The sequence below is a fragment of the Leuresthes tenuis genome, unplaced genomic scaffold, assembly GCF_036924035.1.
Source record: "Leuresthes tenuis unplaced genomic scaffold, fLeuTen1.0.hap1 SCAF_13, whole genome shotgun sequence".
Lineage (NCBI taxonomy): Eukaryota > Metazoa > Chordata > Actinopteri > Atheriniformes > Atherinopsidae > Leuresthes > Leuresthes tenuis.
Window position 1 is genome coordinate 13,035,995 of NW_027325367.1, and position 27,620 is coordinate 13,063,614.

General features: G+C 39.5%; 2 protein-coding genes across 4 annotated transcripts; both read right to left on the bottom strand.

The window, feature by feature from the left end:
• Positions 1–460: 460 nt before the first annotated feature.
• flvcr2b (FLVCR choline and putative heme transporter 2b) lies at positions 461–21,499 on the bottom strand. Of its 3 annotated transcripts, none has more exons than XM_072361860.1 (11): positions 20,414–21,499; positions 17,093–17,234; positions 12,238–12,378; positions 10,811–10,878; positions 9,831–9,934; positions 8,029–8,139; positions 6,750–6,855; positions 6,522–6,633; positions 4,584–4,639; positions 2,481–2,634; positions 461–976 (listed from the first exon to the last, which is right to left on the bottom strand). In XM_072361860.1, exons 1-10 carry the CDS (start codon positions 20,999–21,001, stop codon positions 2,554–2,556), a joined length of 1,509 nt encoding a protein of 502 aa, XP_072217961.1. In that variant the 5' UTR covers positions 21,002–21,499; the 3' UTR covers positions 461–976; positions 2,481–2,553. The 3 variants fall into 3 exon arrangements, with proteins under 3 accessions (XP_072217961.1, XP_072217959.1, XP_072217960.1); XM_072361858.1 differs by lacking the exon at positions 20,414–21,499 and adding an exon at positions 17,982–18,984; XM_072361859.1 differs by lacking the exons at positions 2,481–2,634; positions 20,414–21,499 and adding an exon at positions 17,982–18,995.
• A 190-nt stretch (positions 21,500–21,689) lies between these two features.
• batf (basic leucine zipper transcription factor, ATF-like) lies at positions 21,690–27,620 on the bottom strand. The gene is made up of 3 exons (XM_072361861.1): positions 27,088–27,620; positions 26,102–26,206; positions 21,690–22,823 (listed from the first exon to the last, which is right to left on the bottom strand). The coding sequence occupies exons 1-3, from the start codon at positions 27,358–27,360 to the stop codon at positions 22,617–22,619; spliced, it is 585 nt and encodes a 194-aa protein (XP_072217962.1). The 5' UTR covers positions 27,361–27,620; the 3' UTR covers positions 21,690–22,616.

Here is a 27,620-nt window from a genome sequence, read left to right on the forward strand (position 1 = left end):
CTGTTTTTTGCAAATGTATCTTAATTCAATACTCAATGTAATTCAATGTATCTTAATTCAATAAATATGACACATTATCCTTAATTTGTTTGCTGTCTTGTTTGTCTGTTTCAGAACAAGAACAAGCATACCACTTCATCTTTCTATGAGCATTTTAAGTGTGACTACATGCTGCGGTTATGGAGAGACAGAGCTTCTTGGTGCACACGTGCTCAGAGCTGCTCTATTGTCATGACAGTAATGCATTTATCTTTATAAGTTGCCTCACACCGCAATCACTGCCACCCATACCCTGAGAAGAGAATGATAAACTGCAGTGCTGTGCAAATAAGTTAATCTTAGACTTGTTAAAGGTGTGGGTTCGAGTTAGATTTTTACAACAGTGGAAGTGCATTAAAATGTCAGCTTCGCCATGAAATATATAGTATGTTAACCGTGATTCAAAATGATGAAAGGAAGCTTTTTCAAAACAGTTTTATTTCATGTTAAATGAGTAAACATGAACAGTGTTACAACTGCAGTTCCTGAACATTTTTCTATTTCCCTTACTTTGAACTATCTCATATTAGAATCCCTGTCATAATCTTCTAAATCTAATCATAAAAAACATGCAACCTGTATTTACATGAACAAGTTTCTTTTCGTCATCGTAGGCACTGTAGGCATACTCCTGTGATCTTTAAAATACCGATAGATAAATCTGTCAAGGCACAGCTGTTTAATGAATTTGTCTCGCAGATTTAGTGAAAACGCTTAATTTGAACTTAAATATACATAAGAGAGCATTTTTAATCACTGTACATCTTAACTCTTCTTAGAAGGGAAGTGGAAATAAAAGTTTCCTGATCTTCAGTGATTCAAACAATTAAAGGAGAGAGATTAAATTAATTTCTTCGGCTTATTGTAGTGTCTACAGCTTGGCTTCTTTGATGACAGAAGGTGGATCCATGCTTACACTGTTGCAGTCAGAGGGTCCCTATAAACCAGAAGAGGTGGGTTAATTTAATATTTTAATGGACTTAACACACACTAAGTTTTATTGACAACTGATGAACACTCTGAATAAAAACAAGACTACATGTCGCATGTTACACTGTCACCACAGATTGAAGAAATCTGAACTCGTCATTGAAACATATGCAAAAGTATGCAAACTTTCTGTTTTTTTTCCAAGTAAAAGTCACCTTTCCAGTAGACAAGCAATCAAAAAATGCACCTTTGTTTACATGTAAAATAACTTCTCAAATTATCTCAAATTATCTATCCATTGTGTCTGCTTTATCCTGTAGAGGATTGTAAAAGGATGGAGTCTATCCTAACGGACTAAGCAAAAGACTGACTTGCTTTAATATGCATACTATCAATATTCAATTTTGCTATGTGTAAAGTTTGGGCCAGCTTGGGCCTCTCTATGTGGAGTTTGCATGTTCTCCCTGTCCATGCATGTCCTCTGCCTGAGTACTCCAGATTCTTCCCACCATCCAAAAACATGCATTTTAGGTTAATTGGTTATTCTAAATTGACCATAGGAGTGAATGTGAATTGTCTCATTTATCTCTGTATTGGCCCTGCAATTGACTAGCAAACTAACTTTTGCTAAATTTATATAGTGAATGCACACACGTGGTAGGTGTGTGATGATAAGGAGCTGTGAGTGTAAAAGAGTAAGAAGAGATTATGTTCATATGTGGCACCATGAATGTCTGTGGATAAGCCAAAATACTGGTTGACAAGACGACTCCAACTGTCCAGAAGCTTAGGAGAGGAGGAATCTTCCAATATGATGATGATGTACACCTTCAAGATCTAAGCTTCTAAACAAGAAAAATGTTGTGACTCAACAAAGTATGTTGCCTGAATTGATTCCAACAGAACACCTTTAAGGTGTTTCAAAAGAAAAGAGAAAACAACAAACCCATTCCAGCAGAGAGCAGCTAAAAGAGATTTTCAGAAGCATGTCAGAACACCTCTGCGGGCATTTGTATGAAGTATTGAAAGAAATCTATTTGAATCTCAGCAATCAAGGATGTGCTGACATCTGCTAAACAGAGTTCCTGCACTGGGGCTTGTATTTCAAACACATGGTGGCAGGAATGGACCTTACAAAACATAAAATATGAAACGGAAATGTCATACAGTCTGTCAAACCAGCGAAAATGAAAAGATTCTGGCTTTAATACGTGGACAGCAGTCCTCAAACTCCTGAAGCTTTTGATATAGTTTACTTACTGAATTACAGTAAAAAATCTTATCTATTACTTTAGATCACATGAACACATTATCATAACTCAATGGAATTTCTATTGAGGCAGCCAGGGTGAAATAGGAGTGAAATTAATCATATTTTCATGATTGTGTGAAAAGGTGAGAGTCGATCGTGAGAAACAGTGAAACAGAGGTGGAAGGTTTAATAGTGCAGAGTGAAAGGTTGTACAGCAGGTGATTGACATTCGTGTGTGATGATTGCTTTGTGCTCCTACCTTTGAGATTCTGTTTGTTGAGCTAAGATTTGAGGAGATTTTTTTTTTTGTGGAAGCAGAAAAGTTTGATTGATCAGGCTTGAGAGGGAGGAGTCTGCTGCTGGGAGATTAGCGTCGTGGCTCCATAGTCTTGTCCCAACTTCTGCCTTTCCTCCTAAAACAACAGCTACCGATCACTTCTCATTCAGCATTAATAGAGATGTGAGGCTCCAGTCTGGGATGAAGTTTAAAACAATTTGATCTGAACTGACATTTGGGGAAATATGCTTTTTTGCTTGTTTTTTTTTCCAAAGTTACATGAGCATGTACAGTACTGAGCAAAATTCTTGAGACACACACCTAGTTCTTCATGTTACTAGCCAAACAGGAAAGAAGTGTAGCAATTTATTTAAATGTGTGCAGAAATAGTTTGTAGAATTCTAATTAGCTGAAAAGTCAAAGTCAATATTTGGTATGAGCACCTTTATTCTTCAGCACAGCCTGAACCCTCTTTGACCATCTTCTTTCTAATTAAGCAGTCTTCAGGAATAGTTCTCCAGGCTTCTTGAAAGACAGCCAAAGCTCTTCTTTGGATGTTGGCTGCCTTTTGTTCCGTTCTCTGTCAAGATGATCCCACACTGCTTCAATAAGACCTGCTCTCCCTGATTTTCAGTCCAGTTCTTGTGTCATTTGGCATACCTCAGCCACACCTTTTCTCCCTGTTTTCAATGTTAAGAATTACTTCTTGACAGCCACCCTTCCATGGAGACCATTTGTGATCAGGCTTCAGTGAACAGTAGATGGATCAACTGAGGGTCCAGATGCATCTCTCAGGTCCTGTGTCAGGTCTTTGCTGGATTTTTTCCTATTTTTTTATGGACATCACTTTCAGATGCTGCTCATCTGCTGTAGATTGTTTCTAAGGCCTGCCACTTATTCTTTTGTCCTCTACTTGTCCAGTTTCCTTACATTTTTTAAGGACACACTACACACCGTGCTGAGATATACCAAGTTATCAGCTACTATCTCATTGGGAGTCTCCTTGTTGGTGCAAAAATACTATTTGACCAGTCTGTCAAACTATGTTATCGTTTGCATTTTTCATTGATCTAAGATCTAAAACTTTGCTAAGTTGTCTGTTCTGTGTAGACACAACACTGGCTCATCCATTGACTTTGGTAACTTTTTTTATGCTTGAATTGCTTTAAAGTCAGTGATAAGTGGCTCATTGGAAACAAGATTTAAAGAGATGAGGGACAGCGTTAGACTTTTGCACAGTACTGTAATATAGAACTGATGAGCTCATCAAACTGTCCAGTAGAAAGCTCACAAGTGCATGTCTCAAAAGATTAGATGCTTTGCCTCGAGTGACTCAGGCATATTTAGAAAATGAGTGAACAATTTGGGTTGCGCTGCACTAGATCTGACTGTCAGCGCTCATAACTTCACCACAGATCGGAGACCCACCGAGAAATAGTAAGAAATGCGTTTGATGGAACCGGTTGAGGGCAGAGAAAATCACAAAAGCATTCATTGCTGAGAGGCTGTAGACAAATATTTCTTAGACAATACGTTTTTAAACATATAAGTATCTTCACCTCACTTAAGTCATTTCCAAGCATCTTTCCTGCTTATACAATTACCTCAGAGAGGCAAATGGGAAGAGCTAGTTTGAATTCAAAATCAATTTTTTGCTTAACTGGCTTAGACATGCAGGCTAACTCAAAATGACAGCAAAAATAGGCACAATACGACACGTAGGGTTGGTTATTTGTTGAGCCGAAGGAAATGCACATGTGACTGACTGACTGACCTACATGGAAACTTTAGCAAAACTGTTAGACAATGAACACATGTACTTCACAGCAGACGTTTCAACTTTTCACAGTTGTTACAAGTGTTACCCAATATAATTCAGACACCGGCCACTATTCATTTTAATGTTAAATGATAATGTGACACTTATTTGTATTATCTGCAGTCATATCTTTCTCACTGTGAAATGTTCAAATGTCTACCGCAAAATAGGCTGTTTTCGCTATAAGCAACACCCCACATTCTTCCTTTACTACCCCAGCGAACAAGCAAGCAAGCAGTATATCCAGGGCTAGTGTTAACACTTACAGCAGCTTTGGTCAGCAGGTTTGCTTTTTGTCTCCGTAGATCAGACTTGATTAAACCTTCAGAAAAATAAAAACACAGTGAACGGGATGAAGTCTGCATAGTACTTACTGAAACTATCTAAGCATATCAATAATATTGAGGGCCGTCCTTAATCTGTGTAAACAAAATAAAACAAAACATGCACGTTCCGGACACAATGCAGTAACAGCGACTATCCAGTAGGTGGCTCAAAAGAACAGGGGATTCATTAAATTCTAAGAAACTTTGTTGAATATTTCCAAAGACTGTGCAGCAACAAATGCAAAACCTGAAGGAAACTTTAGTCTGTGACTAACTAAGCTCATGCACAATTACATAAAGAGCTCGATAATTAACTTAATTTTCGACCTGAAGAGAAACTTTAACAACAAATAGTAACGTTTGATGAAAGACTTGCATGGCACTCTCATGCACCTAATCAGCCTTAAATGAGAAACTGTTATTACAAATCAAAAAGCAGGTGGTTTTCCTCAACTTTTCTATTACTTTTGAAACTGGCTACAAGAAGTCCACTCATATGACTAAATTCTGAGTAAGTTATAAAGATGGTGAGTCAGTCTGTTGACCTTTGAACGCAGAGAAGTTCCATTTAAAATTCATGTTTCTCCAGAAAGCACAATGTTTCGTGCCTCAGTGGCTAATGCCTTTTTTTGTGGTAGTACTTTGCTCATAAACCCCTAAATGGGCCTTGCAAAAACACTTTAGTGACTCTGTATTGACTACTACTGCGCAAAGTGTCACCTTTTATGGTTGAAAACACACTGCTACTGCGTGTTTAATTGTGCAGCAGCCGCACAGCTAGATTTTATCTCCACGAGGTTCTTAAAAGCTGTGTTTCATATTTTTGGTTCTAGGATTTCAACTATTGCCAAATTCATGAAATACACTGTTTGTCTTAAGTAACTTTAGGCCGATCTCCAAGGTGATATTCAAATAAAGATTTTTGATAATCTGTCCCCACTTAAATAACCTCTTTAATGCATAACACGAAAATCTTTCAACGAATTCAGTCTGGTTTGTGCTCCATTCATAGCACTGAATGCTCCTCCATGACCCTATCACTTAGCCCAACCCCTCCATTCTGAAGGGATACAGTGCCCCTTCTTTTTGGGGGGATTAAAGTAAAGTGGTCATCTATCCCTTCAACTGGGGCATTTGGATGGCTTGAAGATTACTACCCCTTGATCAGCAAAAGAAAAGGGACACCTGATTCCTGCAAAACAGAGGAGAAGGGCCAATGGAAGAAACTGGGATTTGTCCTGAAGCTCAACTTGTCACCAGATCACTTTACAGTTTCTGTCAAAGTGCTTGGGGATGTGTAAAAATCTCAGTATCTTGTTTTATATGTTTTTTTTAAACCAAACGTTATCAAATGGCATTTTGTAAGAGTTTATGTTTGTTAAATCCAGACTGTAATTATCTTACGTTTTGATTCCTAAACAAAGCAAATTAGATATTTTTGTGTGTATGTTCTATGTTAAGCATCTAACGTTTACTGCAGAACATTTTTTTTTACTTTGTTTTTCAAATATGCTGCGTAAATCAACCTTACTGTAACCGGGTAATGCAAACCTTTCCATTTCTTCAGTGAATGCAACATCTGCTCATAGCCATGCCTCGTGATTCACTTGCGAGTGAGGAGGACAAAGGCTTTATGACAAATAATAAGAAATTCTTTGTCATTATTTTGAAAACAGTGTTCCCAAAACATTGACAGGATATCTTAGCATTCAACCCTGAAAGAGCTTTTCAAAGAACACAGTAACGGTCTAGGAATTTATTACGTTCTCACAGGAGCGTTAGTAAAATAATAACAGAAACTATAACAGAAGATGAAAAGGTTTATGCATCTCTGTATGAGTGAGTCCACATAATTTTTAACAGTCACTAAGGTCATACCTGTCACTATTGTGCCTATTAGAAGAAAGACACACAAGAAGATGTTTCCTGCCAGCGTGCCGAACCTGTCAATGATCCTCCCCTGGCAGATGGTGAATATAATGCCAAACACCTGAGTGTACAGATCATGCATAGTTAGGGTTAGGGATAAAGCTGCAGATGTCATACAATCCAGTCTTTTGTTTTGAGTTCTTTGGCTCCACTGTGTTCTAATTTCCCTGCAGGTACCTGTGCTGAACAGTTGAGTAGTCCTGAGGAAGTTCCCTCTGACTCTGGGTATGTCAGTTCAACTGCAAATTCAAAGCCCAGTGGCAGGTAGCCCGTCATGAAGAACCTGCACACACACGTACACACAGCTACATTTTTCTGACAGTATTTCATAAAACAAATGTCACTTCACTGCTATAGGCTGTAGTTTACGTTCACATCATTAGAGGGCACAAGTTCAAGATTAATGCTCTATTCTATTTCTTCATGACACCGGTGATGTTAGACTTTAAAACAGGTTTTGAAAGCAGTCCAATGACAAAAACTTCTCTCAAACAAGTGCAGGATGTTGTCCTTTCACTAAAGTGACAACAAGTGAAACTAAATCAGAAGGTTTGTGGCAGCAGTAGCAGAACACATCAGCGTGAGTCACTCCATGCTGCCAATAAGTACACATTGATTACAAGAACACACAGCAGCAGACATGACGCTGTTGCACATTGTTGGTTTTCTTTGTACCTATTTCTTGATGTTCAATGCCCACATTATAAATAATAAGCTAAAGCAATGTTATAAAGTCAAATGACTGCTTAGCATGGACAAAGAGCAGTATTATCTTTGCTTTGTGTATCCTGAATTCAAATACCAGGTTAGTGGGTACAAAAGCAAAACTTTACCTCTGGTTCTGTGCAAATACTTATCAGATGAAAGCTGATATAAGCACTACTCTAACGTAACGCTGTAACTGTGTAGCACCTTAGTAAAGAGCTTATTACTTCTCCGACTGCTCCCCTGGTGTAACACAGTCTCCTTTAAAAATGCATATAAAGAGCTCAATGACAGCTTAACTTATAAACCCACGAGAATCGAGTGTAATTATCGAACACATATGTAAATGCACAAAAACATTGCAAAAAATACAAGTTTAAAGTTGTGTGTGAAACATTTAGGGGGATCTATTAGCCCAGACATGGAAAATAAAGTTTATAGAATGTTTTCACGATCAAATAAAAGAAATCACATGAAAACAATAATTTGTTCTGTTTTGATGACCTGGAACAAGCTTTTTATATCCAACAATGCAGCAAGTCCCTTTTTGCCCCTTTCCATGCTGCCTCCCCACGTTACTACGGAAACCCAGAGGGGACACTTTTTGCAGACACTATTTTTTCTACATTTCTGAAAGGGAAGGATGAGGTAGGGTGTATTCAAGTGAAACTAGCAAGGTATTCAATTAACTTAGAACTTTTAGTCAGATTATTTATACAAAGACAAAATAAAAAGAATAAGATAAGAATACCCAAGAGCTCCAGCAGTGATGAAAACTACCCAGAGGTGTCCTAGACTGAGTGTGGCAGCGTAGACGATCATCCCCACCAAAGTCATGAGGTAGACTGCTAGAGTAGTCTGCCTGGAAGAACACACAACACACACAACACTGAGCCCTGGAATCATCATGATGAAGTGGAACATTTCAAATTGTCTGGATAGAGTCTTCATGTCACAACAGTTACTGTTGCACAGAACGATTGTCTCTCACATGATTAAAAAATGCATTAACATTAAAAAGCAACAGTTTCATTCACCAATATTTTCCACAGGATTGTGTTGACCTCTTATAGGGATCACGTGTTTAAGACTATACGCAGCAGCATGTTCAGTGAGCATAAGCAAGTCGATGACCCAATTCCAATTTCATTTCCGATGCACATATATTTGCAGATATCTTATGTGTGCGATAGATTAAAAACATCTGGATGAATTCCAATATTCGGGGTGAGAAATATTTTGTTTGCGGAACATTTAAATCCTGGATTTGCAATCAAATTCAAAGAAGCAGATTAACTGCAAGGTGTTGGAGAATGAGCAACTAGAAACACAGAAATTATTATTTTACTTTTAAATTATGCACCTGAGAAAACTTTCCAAGGTTGGTAACAACAGCAAAACTTTGAGCCAAAATGAAAACCGTGAACTCTGTGGATACTGTGGACAATGCCAGAGGTGTTCAAAAGAATCCTCACCCACAGCTCTACAATAGTAATAAAGCACAAATAATGCTAATCCACTTTATTCAAAGAAAGAACTGCCGAATAAGCATCGCTTGGCAAGCTCAAATTAAATGGCTGGTATGACACTTACCAGATGAGGCCTTTGCGAGTCACAAACACAGCTTCATTACCAAATTAGTAGTACAAAACTTTACATCTATAGCAGCTGGGGGGGGGGGGGGTCCAGCACTCAGGCTGAGACCCATGAGGCAGGAGCAAAAGATCGAGAGGTCACAGATGTAACAGCATGCTGCACCTGGATAAACAGCTACAGACCAAACAGCTAAAACATGAACAATACACAAGCTGAGAAGGGTAAAAACATACAGAAAGACAATTGCGTGTGTTCGTGACAGATAAAACGTGTAAAACAAAGTGGAGCCATATACTTCGGATAATCAATCATTCCCCCAAAACTTTACTTGAACTTGACAGATTGTCAGTATGTAGGGTGGTTCATGGAAAAATACAGCTCATAATAAAATGAAAAATAGTTATATTTTTCTTCCTCAATTTTCTATTGCGATACAGCTCCCATCATGCTGCAGATGGGATTTCCACTCCTGTCACGACACGGTGACATTAATGATATCAAAAGCTGCCACCCCCTGACCTTCTGAATGTCCAAATCCCATCCTAAAAAATCTTTGCCACGGTCCTTTCGCTTTTCTACTTCTGCTGTGGTTCTTCCGTGTTTACTTCACTCCCACTCGCTAATGGTAAGAGTTAGGAGTTGCAAGTACAAGGTTAATGACATGGTGCAGTTACAAAACTAGACATTGTGTAAGACTAAACAGTTTGATACTCATCAGTTGTGGTTACTGTCACGTGATTATGAAACTACAACGTATTGGTAGTGCAGAAGAACATTTCAGATTCAGTTTCTGGTGAGACTGGGCTGTGTTTTTCTTCTTTTTTCTTCATTTAATTTCAACATGAAATTTAACTTCACCATCTTTTTGAGTCCCAAAACACAACGGCGCCTCTGGAGGAAGATCTGCTGAACAAGTTCTGCAACACTCGTGTTTTCCAGTTATTACAGTGGACTTACTTGTATGTTTTAGTTTTGTCAAGCCAAATGCCACAGATGAGGGAGCCAACCATTCCTGCAATGACAATGGTGAGGCCAATCCTCCCAGCATTCACCTCTTCTCCCTGCACAGTCATACAGCACAGAGTAAAGAACGAGTGACCTTAGACTTATGTGCCAAGGAAAGACAGAATCTTATAATTAATCATTTCAAGGACGGCAGCACAAGGGAACTCAAGCGTAAACTCAGTTTCAGTAGACATTATTCAATAACTAAACATTCAGGGGCTAAACATAGATCTTTGTATGCTAGATCTACTACTCAACACTTAATTTTTTTATTCACAACACTTTATTTCGAGATGTTATAGCCTTTTGCTGCCACTTGGGGGCAGTCTCATAAATATTTAGAACAACCTGAGCTGTGAACTGCTCTGGGCTGTGTTGACACTGTGTTCCTTTTTTACATGAATTCCAGTTGTCGTTGGTCCCTCCCTGCTCGAGTCATCTCAAGCAAGTGTTTTTAAGCAGTCAGTGTGAAGCATCATCACCGGAGCCTGTGCATTGTTAAGCTTTTTTTGGAAGACTGCATGTCTGTCTGTCTCAGTTGAAAAAATTGTAATTTGCAGAGGTTGTGAGCTCCGCAGACAGATACATCCGAGAGGGTATATAACTGACTTTAGCAGCAGCCTGCAGTAATACTTCTTGAGCGAAAATCATCCCATTCCCCTGTTTATTACCAAGATGCCAATATGAAAGTATCACTATTTCACCTCCTACAGGAACAGTTTAGAAGCGAAAAAGGTCTTATTGAGCAAAAAAAGCAACATTCAGCCTCGTCAGTCACATTTATTGCCAATTCTTTTTAAAATGTTGCGGGAATTAATGCCCTGAGTTGAAGCTAACAATACGTGAAACTGTGTGTAAAGATGCAAAAAACGTATTGGTTGAGCCAAGATTTTTGTGCAACAGAAATAATTTCAGGTGACTGTAGAACTTACAGGGTAATGCTCGATGATCATACGGTTCAGAAGGGTACCAACAGCGTAGAAACAACCCACGTTCAGACCTGTCAGAGGAGAAATGCTTTCACATAAACACCTTCGCACAGAAAACCACAGAGCAAAAATATCTCTCTGGAAACTTTACAAGAATTTTTGTTTCAAGCTGACCCTAATCAGGATGGTTTAAAAATCAAAAGGGCCCCAAACTATATATTTCTATTATTTAAAAAAAAAACAAGAAGAATTAACTGTAGATGTTGCTGACACAATTAATTAAAAATGTACTTTATTTGCAAAGATTATAGTCTTAAAGAATATAGTCTTTAATACAGCTGGACACTAAACAACAGCAGTGACAGCTCAGTTAAACTGGCAGGGACAGGTGGAGGCTGCAGCCTGCAGAGACACCAGTGAAGTGTGCGGCATTATCCCGAGGGTCATTTGGAGCATTAAAGAAGCACATACAGACCGACACCCACTGTCACTTCTGACACTTTTAACTCTTTTGTCCCGTGCTAAGCTTGTCACGTGAAATGAAAGGAGGAAGGTCAAGGCAGAAATGGCTCAGAGCTGTTGCTCAGCGCTGTGGACATTTCACAATCCTGCCTGAGTGGAAGCCTCAGTGGGCTGCTGTTCAAGTCATTTTCATGTCAATCAATCTGCAAATTCTCCAGTAATCAATTAGCAGTTTGAAAGGTTGAAAAATTGTCACTTTCTAAAAGCCTACAATTTCCCCTAAACTCATTTGCTGGCTCAAAATGATCCGCTCAGCAAAATCCCAAAAGCAGAAAGCCTTTATATTTTAGAATATCTGCTTGAAAACTGACTCAGTATTATATCTATATTGTTTGTAACTGATGAAACAGACTCCCGTCACCACCAACAGTGTGTTTGACCTTTCACTCTCATTGAGTTGACACATTTGTTAAACATTGTCAGACTATGGACAAACTTTGGACCTCTCTAAGACACATTCACTTTTTGAATATTGTAATTACTTATAACTTGTGTGCCCTGAAAAAGATAAGATAAACAAGATAAGATAAACCGTGTTCCACATTAAAATGAAAAGGGTCACAGCTTTCTGGGAATCTGATTGCTAACATTATTGCTACATAATCACTGTATAAAAATGTAAAAGGTGACAGTGTTGGACAGAGACCATTCTGAGTCAGACTATGAGAACTTTTAGTGCAGTAACAAAAACAAACCAAAGCAATGTTTACCGCCCACCTGTTTCAAGCTATATTTAACACAAATAAAGGTTAAATTAAAATATCAATCCCCTGTTTTGAATCAATTTTAAAGAGCTGGGTAATGTAATTTTACATGAAAATAATAATAATAATGTTAAAATCTTATAATAATGATAAAAAGGACATTCATTTATAATACTTAGGTGAGAAGCTATGACCATGACCAACCATAAGTGATGATGAGGAGGATGAAAGGCTTGTTGCGCAGAAGCCGTAGGATGGAGACCATGTAGGAGTACTGCTCTGGTGGGATGCTGCGAGCTGTGGCCTGGGCCTGAGTTGGAGGAATTTTCGGACGCTCCTGGAAAACTGACAAATATGAGAACCCCAACGGCAAGCATTAAAACGGCAGATGAACTGGGAGCAACATATGTTTAAGAGAATATCTTATTTGAAGAAATGTCATCGTTAGTCATAATTTTATGTGTCAGTAGGAGTTAGTAAGTATTGCTCTACACAGGGAAATCTGACTAAAATAAAAGTGTTGTTAAAAACGTGTGGTAAAACATATTCAGAGTATATTTGAAGTCGAAGCTGCTACAGAGAAAACAGAGGTAAGAGGAAGTATTTATAGACCATCCTTGATTCGTAACAAAACAAGGCAGAGCTGGACAGGTCCAAACACACAGAGTGGACTAGAACACCTCCACATAAATAATCACCCTCTTAATTGCCCCAGTGAGTGTCAGTTAGCATGTTGCTTTGAGGACTGTCTGTATTTAAATGATGTGATCTGTTTCAGTCGTCCTCTCTCCTCGGTGGCAGCATGCGGTCTCATACCACATGGGGGAACCACAGATGTTTTTCTTTGTGTTTCTTGGAGCTCAGCCAGCCCAGCAAATCTGACCTGGACATGCGTATCCAAGGACAAGATCTCACTAACCCCAAGAAATTAACCTTCCTTCTGACACAGCTGTTCAACCAGTGGGGGTGTCTGAACTGATTTTATTACATAATCAGAGCCACCATTGCATACATTGTCACTGTTCTACAAACAAACAACCCTTGGAGCGCACTATTTTTCTTTTAACACCCTGGTGATTCCTCTTATTAAGCCGACTTGAATCACTCAAATATCTCTGCAACAGACTGTCTCTGAGGTTAACTCATCCTTTTAACAAAGTGTTGATGCCAAACTTTCACCTCTCTCCACACAGTAAATGCAAATTGTTCAGTTCTGGGAAGGTCTGCCCTGCTGACTCACGGGCCTGTTGCAGGACAACAGATGGCCCTGCCAGCAGGACAGCCCTCACACATGGCATCTTGCATGTATGCGTGAGAGTGTGCTGTGTGTATGAGTTTATATGTGTCATATGATGAAACTACTGCAGCCAATTGGTGTGGATTGTCTCATTGGAAAAAATCAAGAGCAACTTAAGTCATATTCATCCCACTTTATGAGAGTGGAGTCCATACTAAAGACTGTAGGGATAAGCTTTAGGAGGAAAGTACTTGTGGAAAGTTTGAAGTTTGCATCATCTTGTCACAGTGCCTGTATTGAATGGTATTGGCAGATATAGATTCAAAGCAAAGTCTTTATCTTAAAACAATCCCATAACACAGTCGAGTCGAAAAACCTATTAACTTAATTTGCAAAAAACAGTAGACTAAACAGGAAATAAACCACACAGCAAGGATCAGCAATGATCTGTAACAGCAAGGATCTGACCAGGCCTGAGATTCACAAAGGAGCATATATACTGAGGGGAACTAACTCGGAAGTGATTGCAGCTGTGGCTGATTGATTGGAGACAGGTGTGAAAGTTGAGCTGAGGACAAAACAGGAGAACTGAAGATAACATATAAGCTTAGACAAAATACCAACTAAGAACACAGAACAGCGTAAACCTAGGAACTAAGAAATAATTAAAGGACAAGAAGATAAAAGCACAAAATCCATGGATCATGACACACCTGGCTTTTACAACTGTAGGCCAAATGAGGCAATTAAAGTTTAATTTTTAATTTAATCAGTTTGTCCCCTGATCTCTTAACCGTTCATGTGACATTGATTTTGAAAAGACATGCACAAACCTCTGCAAGCAACTGTACTTATCACACAGACATCATCGTGGTTTGTTCAGTCTTTTCATTTTGAATCACGGCAAGAGAGCAGATATTGTCGGTTAAAAACATTGTCATTTCAGCGCGTCACGTGTAAAAGAAGTTTGTAATACTAAAATCACACCAATGAAAGTAAAGTCAGATTAAAAAGGACACTGTCTGGCTTATCACATGAGCAAAAAAATGGGCTGAAGTTTGAATTCCAGGCTAATTTATCAAAACACGAGACTGTAGTCACAACACTAACTCACATAGACAATATAGTAAATGTTGTGCATGGTACTACATGGAAATGCCTTCACAAGCATCCTTTTGTGCTGAGGAATGTAGAGTGGTTACGAATGCCCCCACCCACCCTCCCCAGACATCACAACAGCTTTCTCATCAAACTTGGTCCTCTTAGTTAGTTAGAGTTCTGTACAGAAACACACTTACACACCATAGTTCTAACTCACATCTATACAACGAAGTTACCCTCTCTCTAAAGGAGCGTGCAAGTCCAGTTTTCTTAATAAGAGAACAAAAAAAAAATGGACATGCTATTCATCAAGGGCCAAGAAGCCAAGTATAAATAAATTAAAGCTCTGAAGTCGAGAAGTGAAAGAGAAAGACAAAGGGAATGAAAATGCATGGTGTGCACAAATACAAACAGACGCCTTTAACAAAGCATTTTCTCATATCCCGTCTTTCATGTCAAGTGATGTCACTTCCCTCTTCCACAATGTGCTGAGTTCTTTTGTGGCCATTGGTTTTCTATTTCTGATGCATCAATAACTAACAGTGACGTTCCTTGCTGAACTCCTACTGCAAGCATTTGGGTTTTTTTGTAAATGAAAACCGTCACTGTGCAGATTCACTGAATAAAGTTTTCAAATTGACCCGAGCAGAAAAAGACCCGCACAATATGCCTCAAAAAGTAAGAGAAACGGGTAAGTGAGGGGGACTGCAGCCATGACGTTGCTGTAAATCTACTTACTTGATTGCTTCATTCATCACTAACATCTTTATCCATTCACAAAATTTTGCAATTACACGGTATAGTAAAATCAATGATTAATTAATGTTCACTTGAAAACTAACGAGGCTCCAAGAACAAAAATATTATCCTTCATGGTGGTTAATCATATAGAGAGCTTTGGTTTTATCTCCAGAGGTATTGAGCCATGTGCTGTCAAGGGCTGAGCGATTTTATCGATACAGCAATATGTATTGATATCTTGTTTCCGATAAAGTATCGATTTTTCAGCTGCGAGTATCGATTTTTTTTTTTCTTAAACTAGTTAAAATACTTTGTTCAGCAGTAGTTTAAAGATATGGACCAGTGTAAAGTATTTCCTACTAGAGGCTTTCAGGACATTGGGATAGGAGCATTTTTGCGCATCACTGTAAAATAAAAAAGTATTCTTACTGCCGTAACTCTTGTATACATGCTTTTAGTTGTACCTAGCAGGAAGATGGGATCTGTGGCTCTTTGGATGAAACAGGATAAACAAATGTTGAGCTTCCCTTCATACTCATTGCTGAGTTGATTAGCGAAACAAATTACTGCTTAGAAATATTAGTTTGAACTCATTTAGAATTCCACATAATAAGTTTTAAATATGTCAACATTGCAAAATATTTGTTGTACACAAGGAGCTTCCAGGGCTTTATATTGGAAGTGGCTGTATATACTAAAGTGTGTTTATTTGATATTTTTACAACTGAATTGCTCATGAACAAGTATTTAAAAGGACCAGGAAACCACACCTTTTGCTTTGTGGAGTGTCTAACAACAAGTGTTGCCTTATGGTTGTTGGCTGGGATCTGGGAAATACCAAGGTCGATGCTTTACTGTGGCATATTTTTGTATATAATTTGTTGGTGTGACGAGAAATGAGCATCATGATCTGATAAGACTCATTTGCTATGCCATATAATCAGTGGGTATGGTCTGAGGTGAGGGTGTGGTCTGGAGGTTATCACATCTTGCAGGTTGTAAATGACTATTGTTGGTATTTCAAACAAACAGTTTTCTCTTTCCACCCTCTAACAAGGTTATTTTGGATCTAAATCGAACCAACAGTCAGTGCGGTTACATGAGTGCCATCGGATTAATGGCTAAACTACGATAAAACTGAGTTATTCAGTTCATGTAGACACCTTAATCTGACAAAAAAACGGATCAGATCGGGTTACTCGCGATCGGATTAAGACCCCGAGATAACTCGATCCAAATGTACACCGAACGTGCATGTAGACGGCAGTGGATTGGATTAAGCGTTCTGCGCTTGCTCGAGATTTTTTCCCGTAATCGTCACCCAGAAGTCGAAGGAGACGATATTACTGTTATTGTCAACGCCATCGGAAAGAAATAAACAAGCGATGGAGAATGCGCCGTTGTGCATCGCATTTGTGCCGTAATCATGCTCATCACAAACGAAATGTAGAGGGATGTAGCTTCATCTTGCTCTTCGTTCGCCATCTTTCTCAAATGCCTGAGTTTTGTTGTTGTTGTTGTTGGTGGTGGTGAAGACGTCAACTAGAAGTGGCTCTATTAGTGATAGTTGAAATGGGTACAACGCCACCTATCGTACCGGGGTATGACATGCTTTGTACCAGTGATTGAGTGAAGGAGGGCAAAATAGGAAAAATAAACGTTGCCTGGCGTGTTTCACAGCAGCACCATCATCTTATTGCTGGTTAAAATATTACTGTGATTGGTGCCTTGGGATGAGGAGAGACTGGGAATGATCCCAAGCTTTTGCTAAAACAACTATTTTACCTGTTTCTTTAGAACCATTGTGTCATACAAGACAAAAATAGAAATAGAAATCTGGAAAATTTGAAAAGTAAATGCTTTAAAGCTAGCACACAACCAAAATCATTTGCATGGCAACAAACAATGAATGAGAAGTCAGAAATATTTAGAAGTGTGATTTGAACTCACTGAAACTAACTTGTAGTGCATTTATCTTACCAAACACAACGAGGATGAAGAGAAACGTCGCCACTCCTGCTGTTATAAAGAACATAGTTCTGATGTGGTGAGCCAGCTCATCCATGTCGTCTACATTAGGCACCAGAATAGGAGGCAAAAGGAACCCGATGGCAATACCGAGCTGTATGAAATCATGCACAGTTAAAACAAAACAATGAGCACAAATGGTAAATGGTAAATGGACTTGTACTTGTATAGCGCCTTTCTAGTCTAACTGACCACTCAAAGCGCTTCTAACACTATGCCACATTATTATGCCACATTATTATCCTATCAAATGTGATACCGGTTGCTGTTTGACACATTTTTTTCACCCTTCTTTCTAGTCTTGTAGATTTTGACTAAATTGTTTTACACCAAATATATTGACACGATAACATGTTAATTTATGTGAAAAGTTTACATTTGTATGTTTTAATGCCTAACATTCACTGTCCATCAACAGGATGGCTTTAAAATACAAACTTCAATTGCAATTTTAAGACACAGTTGACTTTTATAAGTGAAAATAAACAAAGTGATATCCAGTTCTGGTGACAAGATCGATCTCACATCTTGGGTGTTAAATATCAATTATACAATAAATGATTTATGTAATATCTAACCATGTATTGGTGGACATATTATATGTATTTAATTTTAAAGCTTTGCTTCAATTGCAAGTGAAATCAATTGTTATAGAATCAACATAACATGATCTGGGAAAAAGGACTAAAACAAATAATTGACTCCGACACCAAGATGATAAAAGTCCTATTTGACTCTGGCATCCACTCCAGTTCTGCATGATCTACAGACGGCTACTGTGCAAACCCTGCTGCAGAAAAATATCAAATTCTAAATTCTTGATTTGTTAAGGAAGACAAACCTGGTTTCCCAGAACTCCTATGGCACAAGCAGTGGAAACCTCTGCCTCTCCAAACCACACTGATGCGAGATAAGATGGAATGCCAAGGACAAACACTGTGGCTACTGAGCACACAAACTGGCCAAAAAAGGTCAGTGGAAACATATCAGGACTGGCACTACCAATTTTAATCCAAGCACCAATGCAATTAAAGGCTGCTCCAACAAGGACAACATCTCGGATACCCCTGTTGTCCAGGAGCCAGAGGACGGGCAAAATAAGTGGAATGTATGTGAGCAGGTAAATCATGGACAACCAGTCAATAGCCAGAGAGTCAATGTTGTAGAAGCGCATAAATATATTACTTATAATGCCGTACTCGAGCCACATGAAGCCATTGCTAGCTGAGACAGCACTAAAAAGAAACAGCATGAACCAACGACGATGGTAAAGCTTGGTTTCAGCCCTTGATGCAACCTCTGCCTGGTCACCTAAAGGTTCAGTGTCTATTTGGGATCCAGTGAAGAGGTCTCTGCGTAAAGGTCCCGGACTCCACTGCAGCGAGGTGAAGCCTGGAGCGAGATTCTTTGCAGCCTTGGAGCGTGGCCATTCTTCACCACCGAGGTCAGAATGTGCATGGTTTCCTTTCAAAGAATTCTTTTGTGGCATTTCAACTGTCCTTAAGCAGGCCCCTGATTGGAAAGAGCGAGGTGAGAGGTTTTAAGATTCCAGAGCTTGTGTCCTAACAGCTTGCTGTCCCGTCCGCAAATTGCTTGGTGCTAGAAAGATGCAAGAGAGCGAGTACAGCTGGAGTTTCTATTGGAGTGACCAGTCCCATTTCAACTCACTGCATGTGAAGCCACTGAGCCTCAACAGCGCATATCCTCATGTCCATTAACTTCATTCCTATCATGTGACAATGATTTAGGAAATCCTCCAATTCTGTTAAAAATCACTCCAACCAACTGCCATTAACATAACTACTTCAGCTAAATGTCCAAATAACATTAAAGCAGAAAGCTAAAAAGAAATGTTGAACTTTAATTACATCTCTTGTGTAAGCCAACTTATTTCGATGTAAAAAGCTGCTGAAAAAGGCAAATATTTCAAAGTTTTTGTTATTGTTCACCATGTTCTGAGAAGGATCGTGTGCAAGGTCACTGAGGTGTTTCTCACAAAGGCTCAAACTTGACAGGGAAAATCTGATGTTACTCTTTCCTGAGTACCCTGCACTGGATCTGCAGAGGAGTATGCTGTAACAGTGTGAAGGAGATTTTCTCAAGTACTTCTTAAAGGGAAGCATGTGCCTACAGCTGCTTGTTCATATCTATAAAAAGATGGATCCACAAACCCAGCTCCTGCTCTTTGTTATAACATTTCCAGCACAGCATGATGAGTTTTCAGTGACATTTACTGCTGAGTCAATATGAAGTGACTCGGGTGTTGTTCGTTCAGAAACTTCAAGCGTTAATTAAGGAGCTTGTGTTCTTATTATAACAAAGACACTGCTGATCTTTGTATGTTTAGCTGCTTGTCCATGTGAATTTCAAAATGTCCCGATGTGAGCGTGGATTTCTACAAAGATTAAATGTGAATCTTGATGTTAAAACTTTTGTCTGGTTTCTATGTGCGGTCATCCAAGTAATATCCCATATTACAGTTTAACTAATGTGTAATAACTGCTGGTCACATTCAAAACAATGTCAACTCAAGAAATGTTTATGAGCAGACTTTGTAATTATGCCCTAGAGTTTCTATTGTACAGGGCATGAAATATATATATATATATATATATATATACACAATGATATGTAACAAAGAAAATGAACAATAGGAAGTTTGAAAAGATGGCTGTGCATTGGGCAGTGCAATAAAATGTACATATAGCTATTTATAGTATAAAAGAGTATGTACTGCTAAGGAATGCAATGGTGAGCTCACCCAGTGCACAGAGATGAGAGTTCTATAGTGCTTATCTTATTTAAGAAGGAACTGCTCCTCTTATTATCCAAATGTGCCGGGTTATGCCACGCCAGCTGATCTCATTCTGAAGTCCATGTTGATGACATATAAACATATGTATTTAAAAAAGACAAAAAAAGGACACAAAAGATAAATACTACAATCATGGCTCATTTGGATTTCATGTGTTCTCTAAATTCTTTTTCTTTGTGTTCCCTGAGCCAGGACCAGAACCTGCAATTATAAATATATGTTTCCCCTTGCATGCTGGTTTGTTGTGTATTACTGCTGTTGGTTCTCTTATATGCAATGCTTCGACACAGGGGACATTTACTGAAATCGTGCGTAATAACGCAAACGTGCCAAACAGCGGGGGACGTGATTACTGAGCTGTGCGGCTCCAGACCACTTCAGAAACCAGCCAAGTGAAGAGCTCATATGACCAACTTATTAACAACACACATTTGCATCACCTAATGTGTCTTGATCACCTGATTTCCGAAGACTCCTATCGAGCAGGCGGTGGACACTTCCTCCGAACCAAACCACACTGAGGCGATTTTTGACGGCATCCCGAGGATAAACACCTGTGCGCACGAGCAGCAAAACTGTCCCAGGAGAGTGACTGGGAAGAGGTCGGGTCGCACGCTGGCCACTTTGATCCACGTTCCAGCGCAGTTGAGCCCTGTGGCCACGAGCGCAATCACCCGGAGCCCCTTCTTCTCCAACAGCCAGGTCACCGGGAAGATGAAGGGAATGTATGTCAGCATGTAAATCATAGACATCCAGTCTATGGTGAAGGCTTCCACGTTGTAGAACTTCATGAAAATGTTGCTGATTATTCCGTACTGAATCCATTGGTAGGAGTTGCACAGTGAATATGAGCTGAACAGGAGAACGATAAACCAGCGCCGCTTGTACAGGCGGGTGGGTTGCAGGGAGTCATGACCGACCTCTTGCGTCTCGTTGCCGGTAAGTTTAGCCGCGTCACCCGCGCCCACTTTCAGATGGTTCTCTAAGTTCGCCTTACTTTGCTCCTCATATGTGTCTTCTTGTGCTTGTTTCTCAGTCATATTCATCAAATCTTCCCGATGTAGCCAGTCAAGGAGGTCAAACTCAACTTTCTTCTACTCCGTCACTGTCAACTAAACTGAAAGTGGCTGTAACTCGCACTTTTTCATAGATGATCATTCAACGCTCCCCAATAGTGTCTCGTAAGACAGATCTACAGCTTTAAGCCCTCAGCAAAAAAATTAAGGAAGTAAACACAAACGTTCTTTCAAACCTCTCGACTGTCTATCTGGGGCACTGAGGAAAGATTTGTTAAATGTACAACTTCCAGTTTATGCAGATCTCTCGGCTCCATTAACACATTTCCTCCCCAGGTTGACGTCACTTGAGGAATCTAACTTTCGCCTGAGGCGTAAGTTAACAAATGTAGAGTATCGGATTATGCCATAAATAAATATAGCTACTGAAGATCGAGTTTTCCGTGTGATCACACGTGTTGGGGCGCCTGCTGTGACCCTCCACCCGGACCTTAAACCGCCGCTTTGGGATCTTGAAACAAGTCGGTTTACTCGGCCACAAGGGCGGAGTTTCATCAACAGTCCATTGTAGTATTTGAACAGTGTACCAAGAGATACATGACACACATACACTCGGAAACGTAAATAGTTTTTTTCACAGATATCCAGTTCGACATGCTGTTTGCGATATGGCAATAAATATACCAAATATAGCCACTTTATTAAACGTATTTCCTGCTTTAGATAAGAGGTCGTTTATTCCGACAATCATAACTGAAATACAAGCAAGATGTGAGATAACAGCCTCGTTTGTGTTCAAGCTTTATAGAAGTTCAATTTCCACAAAGAGTAACCTATAAATGCTTTATATGCTTTGAGACATAAGCTACTGTAACTTCATCTCTCATACTGGTGAACAGTGCCATCTATGGGGAATCCCTCAGCAGAGAAATAAAACATCTGTCACATTGTTGCTGTTATCAGCACCTGTACAGACTTCACACACCCTGTTGTCCTGACAATGAAAGAAAAAACGCCCTGGAGGTCACAGATGGTTATCCAAAAGGTAACACATTTAATAAATACATCAGACAAGACCTGTTGAATGCCCACTTGTCAGTCCTTTTTTTTTTTTCCTTTTTCTTTTTGGTACCTTCTTAGGATCATGACTTTACATTCTCTTTGTCCACAATCAAATCTGTCAAAAGCTCCTGTGCATTATCTATTATCTATCAACAGATGCACACTAAAAACACATGAAGAACACGAGGAATACAAAACATGACAGGATGACAAAGGTTCTCTCTATGACACTAAGAATAAGCAATTTACAAAAATATCGCCTGAGTCACCTAGACATACACTCGGTTGGTTATTACTCCCAATGTAAACATAGACTGGATGAAAATTCTACTCATCGAGTCGTTTAAGGTCACAGAAAGATTCACAATCAGAATAGCAAAAAGAGATGAGCAGAAGCAAAATAAATAGTTTTGAGTACTGCATGTTAAAGTTTTGATTCCACACTCTCTTTGTTTGACAGACATGTTGGCCTGTCATGTTACGCCTTAATCGGGTCTTAACAATTAAAGATACATCTGCGGACAGCCTTTCTCCAGGGAGATCAGTCATCTGTTTCACAGCATGTCCTCAGTAGTCAGGCAGGTCAGTGCTGGTAGTGTGGTACGGAGATGTGCTGGTGGTGGTAGCTGCTGTGATGAGGAGGGTAGAGGAGGTCGGGGGTTTGAGGAGCCAGGCCCGTGCACAGAGGTTCGTGGCTGCTCAGCACAGACGACAGGTATTTGGCCTCTTCTGTCAGCTGCTTCACCTCCTTCCTCAGGGCGGCGTTCTCCTTCTCCAGGTTCTCACTCTCCTGCGAACGAAGACACAGAGGTGGGATGTTAGAACTGAGCGGCCATTGATTAGGAAAATAAAAGCGGTTTTATTGTCTTGGCTTTAGTCCGAGCAGGGGAGGTTCACATAAAAGTCAAACCTATTGCGTTACATTTTATGTCTGTGAAAGTTACAGAGCATGTAACCTTGACTAAAATGAATGTAGAATTTGTCGTCATTTGTTTCAATTACAGAGATTTGGCAGACCAGCAGTTGAGGTTCAATAACACCAGACTCAGTATTCATTTCTATTTGCTTATTCACAGCTTTGATTAGGTAGAAGAAAAGAAAAAAAATCTCTATTTTTGTCTGACTTTTTTATTCTAATCTGTTTTTTTTTCTTTCATAAGGATAGAGGTTTGAGAAATATTTAAGGTCTTACAAGGCTAACACATATTCTTGGTCAAAGAATCATTTTTCAAAGCACAATACAAACTAATTTGAATCTTTGAAACTCAAGTAAAAATGACATTTTCACAAAAAATGTGTTTAAGATATTTAAGGCAAAAGAATAAATGCAATTTAAAGAATGTCCTAGGTGCTGTACTTCAAGGCTGGTGTCAATGTAAAAGCAGTGTTTTACTGTGGAGCACATTTTTTTTTATAATTTAACTCTGGATTAATCATCCAACGGTTTCTCCAATAATCACGTGTTTCACGTGGCTTGTAATTATTCAGAGAACGAAGAGAAGTGACATCGCATGTGCTGTAAGTGATCACAAAAAACACTGCCAGTCAGTCTTTATCTTGACTAACTGAATAATCATTTCTGTACTAAGAGAAACATGCACCACTGAGAGAAATGAACAGAAAAGGCTAAAGGGAAGCAGAGGAACCTTAAAAAGATAAGTACTGTAAAAAAAAGTACAATAACTAAAATTGTTCAATATTGCACAATGTCAACAGTTGTGACTTTTTTTGGACTTTGGTGATCTCCTATTCTAAGGGTTAACATGTGTGGTTCCACTTTTTTTTTGAACTACTGAAAAAAACTGCCTTTTTTTTTAGGTCATGCATTTATGTTTCCTAGACTGTATGGTGAAATCTTTGGTTTTCATCATCAGGTCAAATTTTTGTCCACTTATGAAAGAACATTTCTGCTTGCTGGCAGTAAGCAAATGTTAGCATGCTATGCTATTAGATGCTGTGAGTCCAGTGAACATAAACCTTTTTAAACATCAATTTGTTTGCTTTGCAAATGAACGAGTGTTAGCATAAAGATTTTTCTTTTAGCATTTAGCTCAAAGTAAAACTCTGTCTGCCACATGATGCTAATAAGGCTCTAAATGCTTTGTTTTATTTGTAAATTCATGTCAGCCACGAGTTTCCGTTCACTTTCATGTGTGTATCAACATGCTGTAGCAATAGCTATTTGTCTTGCTGAGCATTGGAGGTCTGAAGCTGAAGCCCACCCTTCCAAAATCCAAGTCCAAAATGCCAGTCCACTGCAGGACCAACACAGTGGCTGATGAGATAAACAACCAAGCATGCATGTGCTCACAGCAATGGTCAATTTTGAATAAGGCTGGCAATGTTAAAAAAAAAATATATATATATAAGATTAAAGAGTGTAAAGAGTCTCAGTCATAAGTAGTTAAATATGTTAAAACAACAAAAAAGTGGTATACTGTATTTATTTCAGAGGTCCCTAATGTCACTAAAAAGGCTTGCTCTCTCTTTCTACTCTGAATGAAGATTTTGGTTGCTTGAGAGCATGCTTTGCTATATTGTAAGATAAAGTATAAAGATTTGTTCCAAAAGTGTAAAATAAAAAACCCACCTGCAGCTTCCTGCAACAACAGCACAGTGTGAGAAGCTGCCATTCAAACAATATTAGTGCTACATCTTCCAAAACAAGTATAGTCAAGGTGTCTTTCTAAATACTCATCAGATTCAAGACATCATAACCACAGAAAAGCGTATATCAGTGCCTAATACTTTTTTTCTCTTTTTGTTTTTTTGTGTGGGAAAAGTGGAGCTAAAATCTTCCACTGGATTATTGAAAAAGGTCATCATACCATGACCAAAAGCTGCGAGGCCTTACTGTCACATAACCTTTGGGCAAACCCCTGTGCATGCGTCACTTAGCCAAATACAGCCCACTGCTATCAGCTCTTTACAAGAAGTGACTGACTTTTTCTTCCCTCCTGCCCACGACGTACAACATTCAAGCTCATTTACACAGAAGAAAATACTACTCAAGAAACAGGAAATAAGCCACGGTGTCACAGCGAGGGAAAATTCACCTTCCTGTTTATCTAGTGAGACGACAAAAGCAAAACCACAAAAGCATGCTCTGTGGTCCCCTGGTGTTCTTTGTGAGGGTGACAGGGTTTTAAGAGTTGAAAAATATACCATATTTCACTGGAACGATTCGCATGCTTTCAAACCCGTAACTCAGGATCTAGTACAGCCTACAATGTGGCTTGTCTGAAGGTCAAAATCTCTTCCGTCTATCTGATAAAGTTCACAGGAACAGATGCTCTGGAAACAAGGTAGTGACAGAGTACGGTGTGGCATAAGTCTTCTCTATCTAACTAGGAAGTCAAATATGAGATGGATCTATGAATTCAACAGGTAATTAGACATAGGATGAGTAAGAAACACCCAAACCTACTAATTCATCTGAAACGACAGAGATGCCAACCGCCACATGAAATGAGCCACAACATCAAATAAAGCAGAAGATGAACAAATAGAGGAGGCCATACACACACTTTAGTCATCACACCGAACAGCACTGCAATCTCTGGCGCTGGATTCTGCTGCAAAAAGGGAGTGAATGCCCACACGTGCTAATTTATTCCTTAATCTTCTGCAAACACACAGAGCGGCGTCCAAGTGTGCAGCCCAACAGAAGCCATGACACATCGCCACATGGTCAGGTAGCATTTTGTAAATATAGTACAAACCCATTCCCAGAGGCTTAAAGTGATGCAAGAGCTCTTAGACAGCATTGCAGGGAATAAATGTCCATATGTCAAAGAGTTAGAATGGAAATTGATCAGTTCGCAGCGACTTCACATTAGTGCTCTTACATCATTATTCAAAGCTATCTACTGAGATGACAATGCTTACATATCCTTCTAAGTGAGTGCTAGGATACAGTGTGTGCATGCAAGATGAAATCTGGAGGGCTTGTGTTCAGAACAAAATAAGTTTTTACCAACTTCTCTTTGGCTGTTGTCTTAAGAGTAAGAGCTGTGGCACTTTTGACATTTTAAGTGTGATGTTTGTGGCAACAAAAGGTGTCCTCACCAAGTGAAGGCTGTCAGCTTTCTGGGTCTGTCTCATCCTGCTCTTCTGTGCAGCAATTCGGTTCTTCTCTCGCCGCATCACCTTTTTCGCATCATCTGAGGAGCTCTAGCAAAAAGACGACTATGTTAAGCTGATAAAGTGAAGTCAAAGGCCACATGGAGTTTTCTGGTAGCAGAGAAGGCAAATTCCTAAGAAGCTGGGTGTTTGGAATTACAGGCAATTGCTGGTGGCTCTATACATCAAAATGGAAGTGTTGTCTTAATGGCAGTTTGACAAAAGACAGGCTTTACCTTGCATCTAATGGGAAGGGCAGGGAGTGGCTGAGTCATCCGTTAGGTGTAACGCACACCCTGTTTCATGTCCTGAATGTTTAACTTCTTGGTATCATAATAACTAATCTAATTCAAAATGCTGAGTCAGTTGTACATCAAAAAGATTTATCTGACATATTCTGCATTGTCTGTCAAGGCATCGTTGAAATCCCCTACAACCGCCAGATCCTCCTAACTAAAGTAACTGTTAGCACCTTATTTATAGGACATATCACTTGAGTGCTTTATTTCCAGAAGATACCGGAGACTTGCTCACGTGAAATCAGTTTTCTCTGAGGATGACCAACAACACATGATGTTTGTTCCTCTCAGCTCTAAAATCCTTCACAGTGCGAGGAATTGTAGAAACAAAGGATTCCCATTACTTTGGCAAGTGATACATTTAGCAGTTCACAGAAGCCTACACTTGAAGCAAGTCATGCCTCCAGCCCATGTGTGCGTGTGAAACACTGAGAATCTGTGAAACGAGCGAACAGAGGCAGAACTGGTGATGGGCTACGCTGCTGCCCACAAAGTGTGCATAAAACTAAGCCTCCAGTAAAAGATTTACCGTGGGGCTTTTTTCTACTCACTACTTCAACATTCCTTCAGTGACAAGAAAGAACAGCCGAGCTGGTTACATTCTCGAGAAAACAAACGAACATGCTCTCTTACCTGCCTACTTCCAGGTGATGGAGACTTGTAGCTTGTGTCATTGCTGTCAGAGCCCTGAGCCATAGCAAACCACAGCGACTGAAACCCCGTGCCTTTGTCCACTTCTGCTTTGTGTTTTTCACTGTGTTGAAGTGTGCGTGAGAGAGAAAGTCTTCGTAACAGAATGTGCGCTGAGAAGAACCTGGCTTGCCACTTAATGAGTAATGAGTCTCTTTCTTCCCTTTTTTCTTTCCCTTTTTGACACTCCTCCTTCTCTTTCACCCTCTCGCCCATGCTCTCTTCCTTTATCTCTCTCTCTTTCTCTCTCTCTCTCTCTCTCTCATTCTCTCTCTTCCTCACACACACACACACACACGCACACACAGTCACACATACACTGTGAGACTAGCTGTCTGCCTGAGAGGCTGTATCTGATGTGGCTTCTGGTAAGAATCTGGGTAAGTTACATTAGACTGGAAGTCACATGTCTGATGGAAAGTTAAAGCACATAAGGTAATCGTGTACACTCCAGAAAAATAACACGGTCAGATTTT

Excerpts from the sequence above, each read along its gene's own strand:
- flvcr2b (XM_072361858.1), bottom strand. The coding sequence starts at position 18,629 with ATGCCACAAAAGAATTCTTTGAAAGGAAACCATGCACATTCTGACCTC. Across the intron at positions 4,640-6,521 it reads AATAGGCACAATAGTGACAG|GTTTAATCAAGTCTGATCTA; the intron begins GTATGACCTTAG and ends ATTTTTCTGAAG. Across the intron at positions 2,635-4,583 it reads ACCTGCTGACCAAAGCTGCT|GAGGAAAGGCAGAAGTTGGG; the intron begins GTAAGTGTTAAC and ends CTGTTGTTTTAG.
- batf (XM_072361861.1), bottom strand. The coding sequence starts at position 27,360 with ATGGGCGAGAGGGTGAAAGAGAAGGAGGAGTGTCAAAAAGGGAAAGAA. Across the intron at positions 26,207-27,087 it reads CATCACCTGGAAGTAGGCAG|AGCTCCTCAGATGATGCGAA; the intron begins GTAAGAGAGCAT and ends TCTTTTTGCTAG. Across the intron at positions 22,824-26,101 it reads AAGCTGACAGCCTTCACTTG|GAGAGTGAGAACCTGGAGAA; the intron begins GTGAGGACACCT and ends CTTCGTTCGCAG.